General features: G+C 42.1%; 1 protein-coding gene across 1 annotated transcript; it reads right to left on the bottom strand.

Moving 5' to 3' along the window:
- Window positions 1-3938: 3938 nt before the first annotated feature.
- On the bottom strand, window positions 3939-10135 carry snai1b (snail family zinc finger 1b). Its single transcript, XM_028811596.2, has 3 exons — window positions 9681-10135; window positions 5436-5915; window positions 3939-5185 (listed from the first exon to the last, which is right to left on the bottom strand). Exons 1-3 carry the CDS (start codon window positions 9754-9756, stop codon window positions 5004-5006), a joined length of 738 nt encoding a protein of 245 aa, XP_028667429.1. The 5' UTR covers window positions 9757-10135; the 3' UTR covers window positions 3939-5003.
- Between the last annotated feature and the right edge of the window lie 5296 nt (window positions 10136-15431).

Below are 15431 nucleotides of genomic sequence, written 5' to 3'. Positions count from 1 at the left end.
CATGGCTGCGTCCGATACGTAACAAAGCGGCTTTTCAGCAGGTGCGCATCACTCACAACCTGCCCTACTCAATTATTCACCTTCATGAAATACTCTTCGGTATGCGCCAGGTCCCCACCAGGACACATTTAATTTGCAGAGGAAAAAACACACGCAAGGGGAAATTGTTCAGTGCACTTTCTTATTATTACTGTGTACGTAAGTGAATTGTTTATGTGAGCTGTTATTCCACCAGAGGAAAATATCGCCTTTTCCTAATGTTTGTCCTTTGATATTTGTTTTTTGTGCTGACGACATCCAAGAACGCAATTGTTTAAAGTAAAAAAGGTCATTCAGCTCATCATGGTGTACTCGTTTCCTTTAGGCTGATTTCAAGGGTGCTCTTAGCAATAGTTTTCTTTGTTTTCCTTTTTCCTAAAAGGATCCCAAGTTTAAACAATGAGTCTGGGAGTTTGTTTTTTTAATTTAAATAAATAATAAATACTTAGGCTAAAAATAATTTTATTAGCAATCCATCATAATTATAAAATGTTTTTACTTATTATAAGAGCTTCAGATTCCAGCCAGAGGTGGTCCGTGAACATATGGCAATGCAGCAAAGGCCCTGCCCCCAAGAATAATACAGCGCTGGGTCCCCTCTGAAAATAAACATTACTTTCACAACAGATCACTTGACATGAGTGACATCCAAAAGATCAGCTATGGTGGGCTGTGGCTGCCCTTCATCTTGATGTAGTTTTCTGCTACAAGTGCCCTGCCAACACCTTGTCTCCGCAGTGAGCCTGATTTTACACTTTCCTCTGCCAACACACCTTAGTCAGGGCCGGCTTCAAATCTTTAATGAACATAGAGTGTTCATTTTTAAATTGAGGAACCTACAATAATTATGTGTTCAGTTTGTATATCTTGCACTTCAGATATATTGACCCAAATCTGCATGACCAGACATTATGCACAGAAACATTTTTATCTGGTTAATCAGCTGAAAACATTAAAGCACATTTGTGTACCACAGCATGTGTCATCAGTCCTTACTAGACTCTTTCAGACTCTCTGCCTCTCCATCCTGTCTCATGTCTTGCCTCAGACCCCCCACTTTCCTTTTCATTTCTTAGGGACAAGGCCTGGTTATTCTTCATATTCTGGCATGCAGAGTTTAATTTATTAGCTCAATTCACCCCCCACCCCAAGGGCTCGGACTTAGAAACGCTGTAGTGAAAGACAAAGACTTCAGTGTCCATTCCCTTCAACAAGCACTCCATAGGCTGCACATGTGCAGAAAATTACTGCAGGAGGCAGATGAATATGTTTTTCCATTTCTGACATGAACCACATGTCCTCCCCCACCACAAAAAAGAAGCCTGGACCTTGCGTAGGATGTAACCCCACTCATACACAGTATAGACAAATACATTGGAATGAGGAAAGCAAGCAAGATTAGCTCCAACTAAAGTGGCAGTTTACATTGAAAATATTTGTTAAATCAGGGTTGGAGGAGAAGAATTCTTTATTTAGATTTGACTGAAGTATCAACTGAAAACATCACTGGGATAGTGGGGCTCAAATTTCAGTGAATGTGGCAATGTGCTTTCTGAGTAAACATGGCCTGGACGATGAACAAGTACACTCTGACTTTCAACTGCTCTCCATGTTAAACACGCTAAAGTTAACACCAACATGTGTTGTCCTTATCGGCTCCTCAACCTAGTTTTGTTTGTTACCTTTTCATGCCACATACGTCTGTCCTTTACCACACAAATACCACACTTGGCTTCACCCCCCCAATGACTTATATAATTGAAAGTGACCTGCATTTATAAGTAAATCCACATAAGTTGAACTTTGTAAGGAACTTGGAACCATTACTGCTAGAAAAAGTCTATAGTGTTTTACATATCTAAACACAGTATACTGTATTACACATACACACTCTCTATAAATGGGTGCTCAATGGTTAACAGTGCAATTTAGCAGCTCAAATGACCACGGTTCAAAATCTAGGCTGGTCAAGGTCTGTATAAAGTTCACATGTTCTCACCGTGTTTTGGAACCAGGTTACTCCATTTCCATCTTCTTTGGTCATCCTAAACACACGCATGTTAAGTTAATTGCTGACTTGAAATGGTCCATTATAAACAAGGAAAGTGAACTGACCTCATTCCAGGCTTTGTGCCTGCCTTGTACTCAATGTCACCATAGACATTTGGGGTTTACCAGACCCTTCACTAGATTATTGTTTTGAAAATTAATTATATTCCATCCTACGTGAGAAAAGACAACAATAACTCTGAGGCCATTCCCACAGTCTTTAATAATATCGGGCCTGTCCAAAAACCAGCACTTGTAGCATACCAACAGCCTTGCTCTACCCCAACAGGGTAGGTGTGTGTGTGTGTGTGAGAGATTTTTATATTATATATACACAGTAATATATATATATATATATTTATTACACACACACACATACATATAAAAATGACACAGCATGGGAAATACTCTACCCCAATTGAGGCGGTCAATACTGCCACCCAAAACACTATCCTTACCATAACCAGCTCTACACACGAACAACTTCAGCCTAACAGAAGCCATAATAGGGGTAGCCTGAAGTGGAAAAAAAAATGGACGGAGAAGGGGATAAAGCCAAGAGGAAAGATTTCGAAGTGGGGCAGACAGTGCACAAGCGACTCCTAAAGTGGGGGGTGTCAAATTTCTACCAATATAAAAACCCAAAGTTCCTTAGTGAAAGGCTTTTTACCCAATTAAACATAGCAAGGAGTTCAAATCAGAGCAAAAGTGAAAATGGCCATTTTGAGTAACCTACGCATTTGTGGACTAGAGTGGGGAAGACCAAGTGATATTGAGCACATGTTGTTCACCACAAGTATTTTCTTGGCAGAGTGTGCCCTTTTATTAGTTGGGCGGGAAATCATAGGCAGAAAAGGAAAAAATTAAAATTTTGTATATTTTTACATACAAAAACACTTACTGGTCAAATAACAGGATTTAATGGCTGTAAAAATTAGCTATTTGCCTAATAAAGTCAAGAACCATGGATGTCAATTCACTCTGATGGGTAGTTATAACTCATCATGGAGTACATGACGGACATTTTAAATGTCATTAATGAACCATTAATCATCTTTGAAAAGACTGGATCTCTTTGATGGAGGCCACACATGCAGGGTTCTGAACATGTAAAACCCAACATTGCCTGCCTTTGATTGGCAAACTTAATTTTTATGCAACTAGCCATCCCATATTTGTACTTGCTAACACTTTTAAGGGTTAAAAGCAAACCTGCTTGCCTTTAAGGAAATGTAGCTTTCATGTCTATTTTCTGCAACTGGAGCCCTGCGTAACAACTTTATTTCAAAACTAAGTTATACACACATACAACAATTATCCTATCATGAGGTCCCATGGCATGAGGTAACTGGAACCACTGGGCACAAGACAGAAAAATATCCTTGACAAGGGAGAACAGGGAAGCTGCACATGGACAATAACTGGGCATAGCACTCAAACTCAGTATATTGGATCCATAATATGGCAGCACTACCTGCTGCACCTTCCTTCATATCAAAAGTGGGGCCGCTCTGCACATAGATTTAGGAGATTTTAAAACCAGGATACCAAGTACCACACACCATAATGTGAAAAGGAGCACATGCAGCAGTAGCTGTTCCAATATGACCTCCAAAGAGGAATCCTATGTTCTTCAATGTGATGGCAGCCTCTCTCTAATATTTGAGACACACATTATCAGTAACTCCAAGTATGGGGAAGCCTCCTAGAAGACAAATGGTTTATTAATAAAAGGTCATTTAGTTCTTTCCACTGGGACAAGTAAGCACCTTTCACACACTCATTAAAAAAAACTGCTTTATTGAAAAGTCTGAAAACCTAAATGAAAAAAGTTCAATTACAGATGGCAGTAATTTAAAAAAAAAAAAATAATAAAAATAAAATAAAATTGTGAGCCCATCATTTGACATAAGAAAGCCAAGTCTAAAATGTAAATAGTTCTCAAAAGACTTCTGGTCAGCAACAGAAACCCAAGGCCAAAATACAGTAAATCTCCAGATGCAGGACGCAGACATCCAGTACGGTCAGCAAAGAACAAACTAATGACATTTGCTCAAGGCTCTTCTCAAAAATAAACAAACAAACTGATGAAATGGAGAGGCAAGAAATGTTCAACTCTCCCATACAAGGATTTTACTGCAGGTCTACAGACATTTGTACGAGGAGGACGATGATCCTGGGCTATTCATCATTTTTGGCATATCTGGGGAAAGCTTCCCCAGTTAAAAGGTTATGCAGAACTAGCCATTACAAATGAGGTGACACTTGAGGAAAAGCACACTATTGAACCCATCCGCATTGAAGCACGTCAGTTTACTTTTTGCCACAGCACCCTGCAGGAACACAACTGTCAACAGCCTTGTGTTAAGACTAGTATCTGCACCTGTCAACACCCAGGCCGAGAAACTAACGCTCTCAGCTGTTCCAACACGGCCGCTGCTTCGGCCTGACACCTGTTTCTTTGTTGGACCACTCTGTCTGTGTATGTGTGTGTGTGCGCGCATATGCATGTTTGTGATGTACAGTATATGGCTTGAAACAAATCCCTTAAAAATTAAAACCTGAATGAACAGACTTGTCTCTTTTACTCTGCAGTTCAGCATCCAGTGAAGGCAAAGGGTAGATCACTCTCCTAGTGAGCAGGGCTTGTACAGATGGTCAACAGGAACAGGCCAAGGGCAATCATTGTCCTTCTTGGAGAGCTCTGAGAAAATGAAATAAGTTGCCACCAGGACAGAGTACCACTGTCCATCACAATGGACATGCAAACAGGTGACTCCCAAGCTTTGGAAACAAGCAAGGCAGAGACAACTTAAAAGTGTTGATGACCTTGACTCAATGCGCATGTGTCCCACTGTCACAGCCCCCTTACTTCCCCACCCCCAAGTCCGAAAAGGAGTTGACAAATTAGCATCTCAGGAGGAGCCACAGCTGCCCATCTCTGTGTGCTTGTGCAAAAGGGACATGCGGCTGAAGGTTCGGGAGCACTTTGTACACTGGTACTTTTTGATGTCCGAGTGAGTCTGCAAGTGAGCCCGCAGGTTAGATCGGTCAGCAAATGCCCGGCTACAGTGTTGGCAGGAAAAGGGCCTCTCTCCTGAAATGCAAAGAGGAAAATAAATAAATGCCCCGGTTTGCAGTAAAAATTGGGAATGTGGGGTGGGGGGGGGGGGAGAAAATAAAAATGGGCACAGTAAATCAGCATCCACTATCCTTAATGTTTCTGTGTACAGCTTTTTGCACATAACTTTATATTAATCTTAATATACTGATCAACATTGCATGCAATTCAAATCCACTTGTGCCTCTAAAAACCCTATTCACATAGATGCTTTCCAACGACTCACCAGTGTGTGTTCGGATGTGTCCCTGAAGCAGCCAGGGCCGAGAGAAGGCCTTCCCACAAGTTGGACAGACACAGGGCAGGGTGTGGGACCGTATGTGCATCTTCAAGGCTCCCAGACTGCCATACTCCTTGGGACAGTGCTTGCAGCGGAAGGCTCGGCCCACCAGCCTAGAGGAAGCACCGCGGCAGTGCGACACCTGATGGCGAGATAACCCAGCAGGGCTGCTGTAAGATTTATGGCATTCAAGGCACTGAAAGAGGTCCGCTTCAGCAGGACTAGGTGGATCAGAGGTCCGACACTCATCTTCCTCACTGCTGGATAAGGAACTCAGATCAAGTGGGGTGGGACTCTCCAAAGACGGACTTGCTTCAGCATTGTAGAGAGCTGGGAGTACCCCTACGTCCCACACAATAACTGGTGGGCAACCAGCTGTAATCTCTGTCTCTTTGAGAGCTGACGGCTGTAGTGGGGATAGGACAACTGCAGGGAAAAAGGGAAAAAAAAAAAAACTATTAAATTGATTTTACTCATCAATGAGTGCACAGGGTTCACCAGATTAAATGTAATCAATAAGCAATGTCTTTGCTCAAAGCCATCTTGGCTCCTATTAATTCCTCTGGTGCCACCAAAGCTCATCAGTCCAAATGCCTGTAGATCATTAACTTTCAGAGACTACGTTTCAATAAATCTTTAAGTTTACTTTGTTCACAAAAGCAAGATAGACCCTTAACACAATTTCAGTATACCAAGGTGGAGGAGACCACAGAACACAAACCAGAAGGGTGCAGGTGTAAAGGGTATTACATTTGGAAAGGAGCCACATTTCAAGCAAAAAAGGCGCTATATAAATAAAAGGTATTATCAACGCATGCACACTGCCCCACATCGGCCACTTGGCGTGGAGGAGCACACTAAGCCTCCTGTCACAGTGTTAGGGAACATGATGAGAGTATCCTGCGCAAGAAGAGATTATGATGGGCTTTGAACAACCTGATCAGACTGGCAGACTATTTCAATGAGAAGTAGTGCCGTATGGGAGTGTTGCTGATCTTCTCGTTCAGCGTCCATTGGTTCATCAACTTTTTTAGGGGTAAAATACAAGAATGAACAAAAGTCTTTTTGAAATAGATGACTGGGCAACTGAAGGACATCCTTCCTAATGTGGCTTGAACACTGTTTCAGTTTGCTTGCTTCCATTCTTGATGGTATACATTTCACATTTATACTAACAAAAACTTGCATTAAATAAGTCGAAAGATGTGGAACCAAGAGCACCCCCACTTTGCTGGTCTTCCACAAGGAATGGAGCAGATAGTAATTCCACCTACAGCAGTGGCTGATCAAAATCAAAGCTAACTGGCATACTCTTAGCTGCTTATTAACGTCCATCGGTTTTATGAACTCCAGTTTTTTCTATTACTTGATCACAGAGAGGTAAAGAATATACAAACTGACAGAAACACATGTAAATATCTCAGACTCAAGCACACCCACACACTAACCTCCAGGGGGTCATTGCAAACCTTGCCAGTTATAACATGCATGTCCTTGGGTCATTGAAGAACAAAGAAAACCAAGTGGACCAACAGAGGATGCAAAAACTCCACACAATAACAGCAGGGAACGGAGCCTGAGATTTTTGGGACTTTGAGGCAACAACGGCAATCAATAGTATTACCATATTTTAAAATCTATACGCTCTTTGATCCTCTCAAACTAATTCAGGTAAACTGTAAGGAACAGCACTCAAACAAGGCAAGAAACAGCCTCACACTGGCTTCAGTCTGAATCAGCGCCCACTCACACACAGACTATGGGCAAATTTAGAATTACTAATCAACCTGCCAAGCAAATCTTTGGATATGTGGGAGGAAGACCAATAAAGAAATGTGGAGAACATGCAAACTCTGCACAGAGAATGACTAGATGCCAGATTTGAACCCATTATGTAGTCACCACTGTGCCACCAACGTTTAATAATAGTGAGGTCACAATAATGGACATCTGGCACAACCACTCTCCAGAAATGAGGACAGGTCATATATTAAACGAGCAAATCAAGAATCACTTTGCACCCTTGATCTTGTAAGGGAAATACAGTCTGTCCTAGACCTCTCATTATTATTTGGCTGACGCCTTTATTCAAGGTGACTTGCAATACTTGAGATACAATTGCTTACATTTCTTTTTTGTTGTTCCAATTGGAGTACGGGCAGGTGATGCAACTTGCTCATGGCCTCACAGGATTAGAGGCATGATTTGAACCTATAATCGCAAGATCTGAAGCCCAAGGCCTTAACCACTACATCACACAATCTGCCTTTTGATACTGTATTACATTTTCCTATTATACAATATTTTGCCTAACAAGGATGATGAAGCTGTTTCAATGAAACTAGCCACTTGTGCCATCTTAAAGCCAATGCACGAGTTTTGCCACGTGGCACAGCTGGCACCTATATGTTTACATAATGCCAAAATCTCCTGCTATGCTGGCGAGTCTGTCATTGAATTTTTTTTTTTTTTTTTTTTTAAATAATGTCTGGAAAATGATTTGAAAAAATGGTGCTGAAATCCCTAATGCCAACTATGGGCAGGAAATGTCCCTTATCCTCCCTTCCAAACCACAGTCATGCTGCCTTAATTAAATGGACTTTATTTTGCAGTGTTACAAATGTGGCTATGCATTACTCTGAATTAACATTAAACTAAGTGCATACCATAACGTGCCCTAGTCACAGAAACAGTACAACAGTAGATAAGACCACCAAACAAGCTGTAATATTCAAAACCTGACGTGTGTGGCCAATTAAGCCTCACTAACCATATTGCAAAGCTAACAATTACAAAAATATTTTGCATCTTGCAATGTTGCGAGATACTCCCTATTTCTAGTAAAACGCCAGGTTTTCCACCACACTTCTGAGCAGTTTTGTTCATCTATTAAAAAGCTTATCACTGAAATTAGTCTGCAAATTCCAAATACCTTATTCACATTTGCTTGTCTAATACACTTGGCAAGAAGGTGCTAATTTATCCCACGGAAAAAAAAAAAATTTGACATTATCTACTTGCATAAAACAAACAGCAGTGCCCGGTGCCGAGCTGGACAGGCTTGAAGACAGCGCTCGCAGGTTTCCATTTGCTCACTCGCAAGTAGGCGCAGCTACTTTAATCTGAAAGCAGGCCACTTATGAAAATGTGGGCCAGGAGACTGCGTCCAGTTACAGACTCAACGAAAAGCGGGCTCCTTTGACAAAAAAAAATACTTTACATGAAAGTAGTCAGGGGCTTCCCCTACTCGCGCGCTTGTCTCAATTGGGGGAGCGAGTTCCCGATGCTTAAAGCAATGATTCCCGACCTCGACCCCGCATGATTTAATGCCAAATTATGTCTTAATCCAAGAACAATCACGCCTTTAAATTAAAGCTGGTGGATGCCCTGCTTCCAATGTCACTACAGAAATGGAGACGGGATTCGCTTCCAGTTCCCCTGGGGAAGGACAACTGCGAAGCTCCTTCCAAGAATCACATCTTGGCCACTTTTTTTTTTTTTGTTGTTAATTATTACTAGCGGGATACAACTAAGGCGCACATTAAACCTGAAAACTGACTAGATGAAGACGAAACGATTATAGGGACCACCCTGCGATTTGTGAGATAGTGCGCGTGCACGCGACGAGTGGCCGCCCGGTGAATCAGTGCACCTGCGGGTCTACCTGTGGAAGGAGCCCTTAAACGAGCACAGCAACAAGATCATTTAGAATTAAAGGAGAATTAGGAAACGTTTGGTTAAGCAACTACCTTTAAAACTCGCCTCCCCGGGCACCTGGACAGCTGCTTTTTAAAGAGCTCACGAGTTCAACATGCGCCATGAAAATGTAATATTGAGACCTTTGACCTGCCGTTCCAGCTATGAAGTTTAGGGAGAAATAAACAACAAAAAGGCTTGCAGGCCGGCTAACAAAGGCAGGCATTTATTCTAACATTCCACCTTCTTTGTTTTAACAGAAGCAATTTTGAGGGGTTGCCTTCCACGGACTCCATTTCACTCAACTGGCGCCGACTTTTCTAAGGCGCTACATAAAAAGCGGTGCGGGCTCCGTAAGGGGTTAAAGAAGCCCCCGGAGTGTCTCTACGTGATTTACACATTGCTACTAAAACTGTCACAACATTTGTCGGAAGCAATAAAAAAAACGCACAAAACACAAACTAATAGCGGAAATCTGCCTGTGCTTAAACTCACCTGCTTGGCTTTCCAGTTCGCTGTAATTCGGTTTTTTCGTGGCGAAGTACTTCTTCACGAGGAAAGACCGGGGCATCTTGGCGGGAGTAACACCTCGAAGAAAACCGAAGAAGCCTTGTGGCCCGCTAACCCCCCAACGTGGCAACACAAGTGCCGACTCCAGAACAGGTACGAACCGCAGCGTCCAGTCGCAGAGGTCTGCTTTATATATCCCCGTCCTGTAGAGTTCGACAGACAATCCTCAGTGTCAGCGGTCAGCTCGGCTTTAACAGTCCAGCGTATCTGCGCCTCCGCTACATACCTGTCGCACCCACTCAGGACAAACTTTTTTTTTTTTTTTTTAGGGTGGGAGTTCAAGAAGTGCTGCCCCCTTTGCTCGTGCACGATTCCTCTAAACTCACATAGTCCTGCAACGTTGCAGTCTGCCACCAAGCACAGTCTCTCAGCCAAGAGGAGGAGTAGGAGGAGCGGGCACTGATAGTCTCCGCCCCAGAGGCGGGGCTTCACCGGACACGGGCTGTAAGTAGCAGGAGGGGTCCAGTGTCCACTTAGTGATGGAGCCGGCAGCGTTAAATGCGCTGTCTTGTGTGTAATTAGTTATACACATGAAATTTAAGTATGGAAATAACGTGTATTAAATGAATAAAAAGGTGTAGTGTTAGTGTTAGACTCTAGAGCTTGATTTGTTATGGCCAATGACCAAAACGATCTGCCCAAGTAAAACGCTGATCTAATCAGAAAGTTCTGGAGAAAGTGAGAGGCGACACCTTGTTACCACATAACATTTGTAAACCAGCTTAATCCAATTTGAGTGGGGTAATAATAATAATACATTTTATTTATATAGCACTTTTCCAATGCTCAAAGTGATTCACAGAAATTCAAAATGAAAAACAGAGCATATACAATATTGGAGACTAATAATATTTGCATAAAACACTAACTACAGATGAATACAGGAAACAAAAAGCTTTAAATGAGACTAACAGACAAGAGACTAGAAAATACAAAATATTAAAAAATGCTATAAGAAAACCCTGTACAAATAACGGGGCCAATGTGGAATCAGCAGTTGACCTAACCTGCTCATTTTTGGAGATGAAGTAGCACAACTGGAGCTCCCAGAGGAAAACCCACCCGGACTCAGGGAGAATGTGTAGATTCGGCAACTGGATCCAGTTTCCAACCCAGTACGATGGATCTATGAGGTGGAAGCAGAACCAGCTGAGCCACAACACTGTCTGTTGTCTTCTGCTTAATAATCAACTGTTTCATCAAATTCTGTAATGAGGGTTGTATTCTAACATGCTATATGACAGGCACTTAACCAAACGCCGAGCACACATCTCTTGTACTAGACGGTGCTGGATTACTTCAAGTTTGTGTAGCATACTGGGAGGGAGACCTGCGTTCTAAATGACTAAGATGGTTATAAACTCTGAAGTTTTCAGAATGTGCCGCCCCATTGAACCATATTCAAACTATCAAAGCATGCTTAGTCTGCATGTCGAGGATTTCAGTTGTCTCCATGAGTCAAGCGACAGCAAAAGGTTAATTCCTCCCTATATATAGAGGCAGACAGACAGAGCCTTGAGGGTCATGTTTAACTTTTCTTTTTGTGACCTCCATTGCTAAATCCTGAAGGAATTTTCCTATCAAAGATGACTGAAACTGGAGAGGCTGTTCTATTATCTTTTTCAGCACCACATAAGAAGTTCCAAGAAGCAGCTGGGGCCTGTCTATGAAACCTCGGCATATGCTGGATATACAGTAAATCCTGCTTATAATATTATGGAAATTTAGTGCAGCTAGTTTCTGATAATTGGTACATTTGATATCTAATTATTATTTACCTATAAGTAAAAATATTATTATTATTCCTTGAATCTAACCAGGACAAAGTTGGCACAAAAATGTATTGAGGGATTGTAAAGAGGTGCATGGCTGCCAGGGGATTTCCAGTGATAATCAGTACTGCCAATGCGGCACATAAGAGGGTGCAAACCTATAGAAAAATTTCAGGGAGACTGAGAGACCACCCCATAGCCTCATACCCCACGTGGAAGAATCCAATGTCCTCCTAAGAAACTAAGGCAGATAACCCATTAAGACAAAGCAATGGCCAAAAGGAGTTTGAGGAGATTTCTGCAGGACAGGCAGTAGACAGAGCAAAGCAATGGAGATACGGGATGTCCTGACCAAAAGGTGGCAGCAAAATGTCCCTAGCAAGGGCCGAGTTGACTATTTGATGACAAGGTGCATGCTTGGTAGGTGACTGGTGTGTACTTTCCCAATCTTTATTAGTCTGTACTTTATCCATGTTTATGGGATTATTCAAGTTATTAGCAAGCCAGCTCTTTAAAAGGCACTGAGATCTGAGGAGCACAGGAGCACCAGGAGGCATTAGAGGGAGCTCTAGCATGGTGTCCCCGCAGAAAAGGAGACTCACCCATGACCCCAGAAGTGATTTCAGGCCTTGCATGCTTTATTTTTAGTAGAGGCACCATTTTTTATTTCAAATATTAAAGCATTATTCTCTTTATGAAGAGACACCTTCATGGTATCCCCTGTATGTATATATCAGACACCACCATAGTTGCTTTATTCATCCATTTTCCATTATAGACCTTGCAGGACGACAGAGCCTAGTCCAGTAACAGCAGGGACAAAGCAGAAAGCAGCAGGATGCCAATCCATTGAAGAAGTTGGCAAAATCCACATGCAGGTGTTGAACCCAAGGCCCTAGAACGATCAGGCAGCATCACCCTAGCCTTGTTTATTTGTCAGTTAAGAATGAACATTGTAGCTCTTTGTTCCATGTTGTAAATTAAGTAAATCAAGATGGGAGATCAAAGGGTCAAGTTATTTGTCCAGAGGACCACGCACTGTCGATATAGCCGAGATTAACACTATTTGTTATAATATTTGTGTCTAGTTCTGTCATTACATCATGGCTTTACACCTGTCCATTATGCAGGTAGATGGCACAGTGGTACAACTGAAAGAGTTTTAATTTCATAGCTCCAGAGTGGTCAGTCCAAATCGTGACCTGGGCATTATGTGCTGAATAACAGAACACACCATTCTCAAACCCATTTAATTCAGTTGAGGGTGGCAGGGGCCCAGGGTCTGTTCTGTCAGCACTGGGCACAAGGCAGGAGAAGTCCAGATCAGGATGTCAGTCCATCGCAGGGCCCACTCACACTCACACTCCCTCACTCAGCCAACTTGGATTTGAACATGTTTGAAGATGTAGAAGGAAATCTTACCCAGACATGAGGAGAACATATAACTTCCACATGGACAATGATCAGTTACAGGAGAGTGTTGATTCTAAATTAGCCCCATGGGTGTGTGTGTGTGTGTGTGTCCTGTAATGGACTGGCATCCTTTGCGGGGTCATTTGCTGCCACGTACCCAATTGCACTGGTAGAAGGTCGCTGCAGCCCCATCAATGAAACAAGCTGGATCACAAAATCAATAAATGAGGGTTACACTTGCCTTTTAATTCCAGCTGCTGAGAACATCTTGATGTATTTTATTCAGGGTCAGTTTCTAAGTTAATTGCATGCTCATGTGGGTATGGCAGCAATCTGCACTCGTTTCCTTTCCTGTAACTGTATTTACAAGCGTAAAAAGATTTGCTGATAACAACAGAAGTCTTCACTTGGCGCCTGTAAAACATCTCTCGCCAATTTGAAGTCTGATATGCACATCTAGTTATAATTATTACATTTTCCCTCTACAAAATGTACTAAATATATTTTAAATTGAGAGACAGTGAACATGTTCCTGTTACATCTTACACTAGGGGTGTCTAACTCTGAACCCTGAAGGCCTCAGCATCTGCAGGTTTTCATTCTAACACTTTTCTTAATCAGTAGCCAGTTTTTGCTGCTCATGAACTTCTTTTGCCTTCATTTCTAATTGACTTGCCATTTAAGACTCGGCCCCTTAAAGCATTTCTTAATTCCTTAATTAGAATCAAACAATAATGAGATACAAAATGAGGCGACACATGACCAGCTAACCTGTGTCCATCATACATACGAATCTGAAAATAAAGAAAGGTGAAGTTCTCAGTAACTTTGATCTGCTCAGTTCCACAAAACATTTTGAAAATCAACAGATTTGGAAATGTCTGCAGTGGCAGAATCACACCTCCAACAAGCCATGGAATTAAATAGCGAGTTTAATTGACAACAAAAATCAGCTTCCAATTAAGAAACTGGTTGGAGTGAAATTGGTAGGAGTTTGAAGCCCCGACTGAGCTGATCTGTTGGCTCAATTCACATCTCATTTATGTTTGGCTGCAATTTAAGGAGGAAGTGGAAAAAGTCATTTTACAGATGAAATCGGTCACTGATGAAGAAAATGAAGACAAACCGGCCGCCGACACGACCCTCCATGATCAGAGTTAAGACACCCTGGGCAGTTTGTAAATGCCAGGCCACAACTATGGCTAAATGTCGCCATCTGTTGTTGAAGTATGTTCTCTACATCCTAAAAAATAAAAGTGCAAAGTGTTTTTTCTGGGTGATAATATAGGCACGAACGTCCTAGAAAGGACCTTTATTTATTTTATTTTCTGTAACACTTTTGAAGAGATGATCCATTCATCCATTATCCAACCCACTATATCCTAACACAGGGTCCTGGGGGTCTGCTGGAGCCAATCCCAGCCAACAAAGGGCGCAACGCAGGAACAAATCCCGGGCAGGGCGCCAGCCAACCACAGGACATACACACACACACACACACACACACACACACACACACACACACACACACACACACACACCAAGAGATGATGACAGATTATAAATACCAAAGGGTTACTGTTTTCAAACATACTCTTCCTAAAGACAATAGCACATATTATGTTCAGGTTTTCCAGATCTGTTGTATCCTGCTAGGTAGCCTTCCATGCACTGAAGATTTCTGTTTTCTCCATATTGTAAAGGTGCTGACAAGTGACATAGGCCAGGAATGAGTCACCCAAGTATGAGATGGCACATCAGCAGTGGCAGGGGCGCCATATAAATGGTAAGCCTGCAAAGTCGCATGCCTTTTCAAATAGTGCGACAAAAGGCAAGCAGTCCTTTAAAGGATAATGGGCCACCTCAAAGTGCCATGTAAAGAGCAGAGCCAGCGATATGAGAGGACAGCATCTTGAGCCAGCCAAAATCAAGTCATTAAAAATAAAGCTACACTTTAATGGCACTTTACTGGGTTTAGTGGTTCCTCCTTCACAAAACCATTTTGTTCTTTTTTTGCACATGACATTGGTTCTTTGGGCTTTGAAAAGGTTCCTTATATATTGTAGCATTAGTGCCAAGTGCAGCAATGGATGGACCAGCAGTTTGGAGAAAGAAGTTTATAGATCAGCATAAATCAAATTGATTGACATGCTAACTACACTAAATCCGAACTTAAACATCACTAACCCTAACCCTAACCATTTATAGTACACGTTAACCATGCCGACCCCTAACCTTAACTTCCATCCTGAAACTGTTGGTCTAGATCTGCGGTGACGTACAGTGCTGCGGCTCTGCATTTGGATATTATTAGTTATTGAAAACTTTTACATAAGAATACTTACTGTAAGTTATACAACGTTTCAAGCATGCACAAGTCCTAGGCACTCTTTTTTGGTTTTGGCATTGTCAGGACGGTAAAGTGAACAGAAGATCTCGTCTCATTTTGGGCTTCACCGATGCACAGGGGTCGATCTGTTATAAAGCTAAT

This window comes from Erpetoichthys calabaricus, chromosome 10, assembly GCF_900747795.2.
Source record: "Erpetoichthys calabaricus chromosome 10, fErpCal1.3, whole genome shotgun sequence".
Lineage (NCBI taxonomy): Eukaryota > Metazoa > Chordata > Cladistia > Polypteriformes > Polypteridae > Erpetoichthys > Erpetoichthys calabaricus.
The sequence above is the reverse complement of the archived record's forward strand: the minus strand, read 5'-3'. Positions and strand labels throughout refer to the sequence as shown.

Coding starts and splice junctions, on each gene's coding strand:
- snai1b (XM_028811596.2), bottom strand. CDS start 9,756: ATGCCCCGGTCTTTCCTCGTGAAGAAGTACTTCGCCACGAAAAAACCG. Junction 5,916..9,680: donor CGAACTGGAAAGCCAAGCAG/GTGAGTTTAAGC, acceptor TTTTCCCTGCAG/TTGTCCTATCCCCACTACAG. Junction 5,186..5,435: donor ACACATCCGAACACACACTG/GTGAGTCGTTGG, acceptor TTTGCATTTCAG/GAGAGAGGCCCTTTTCCTGC.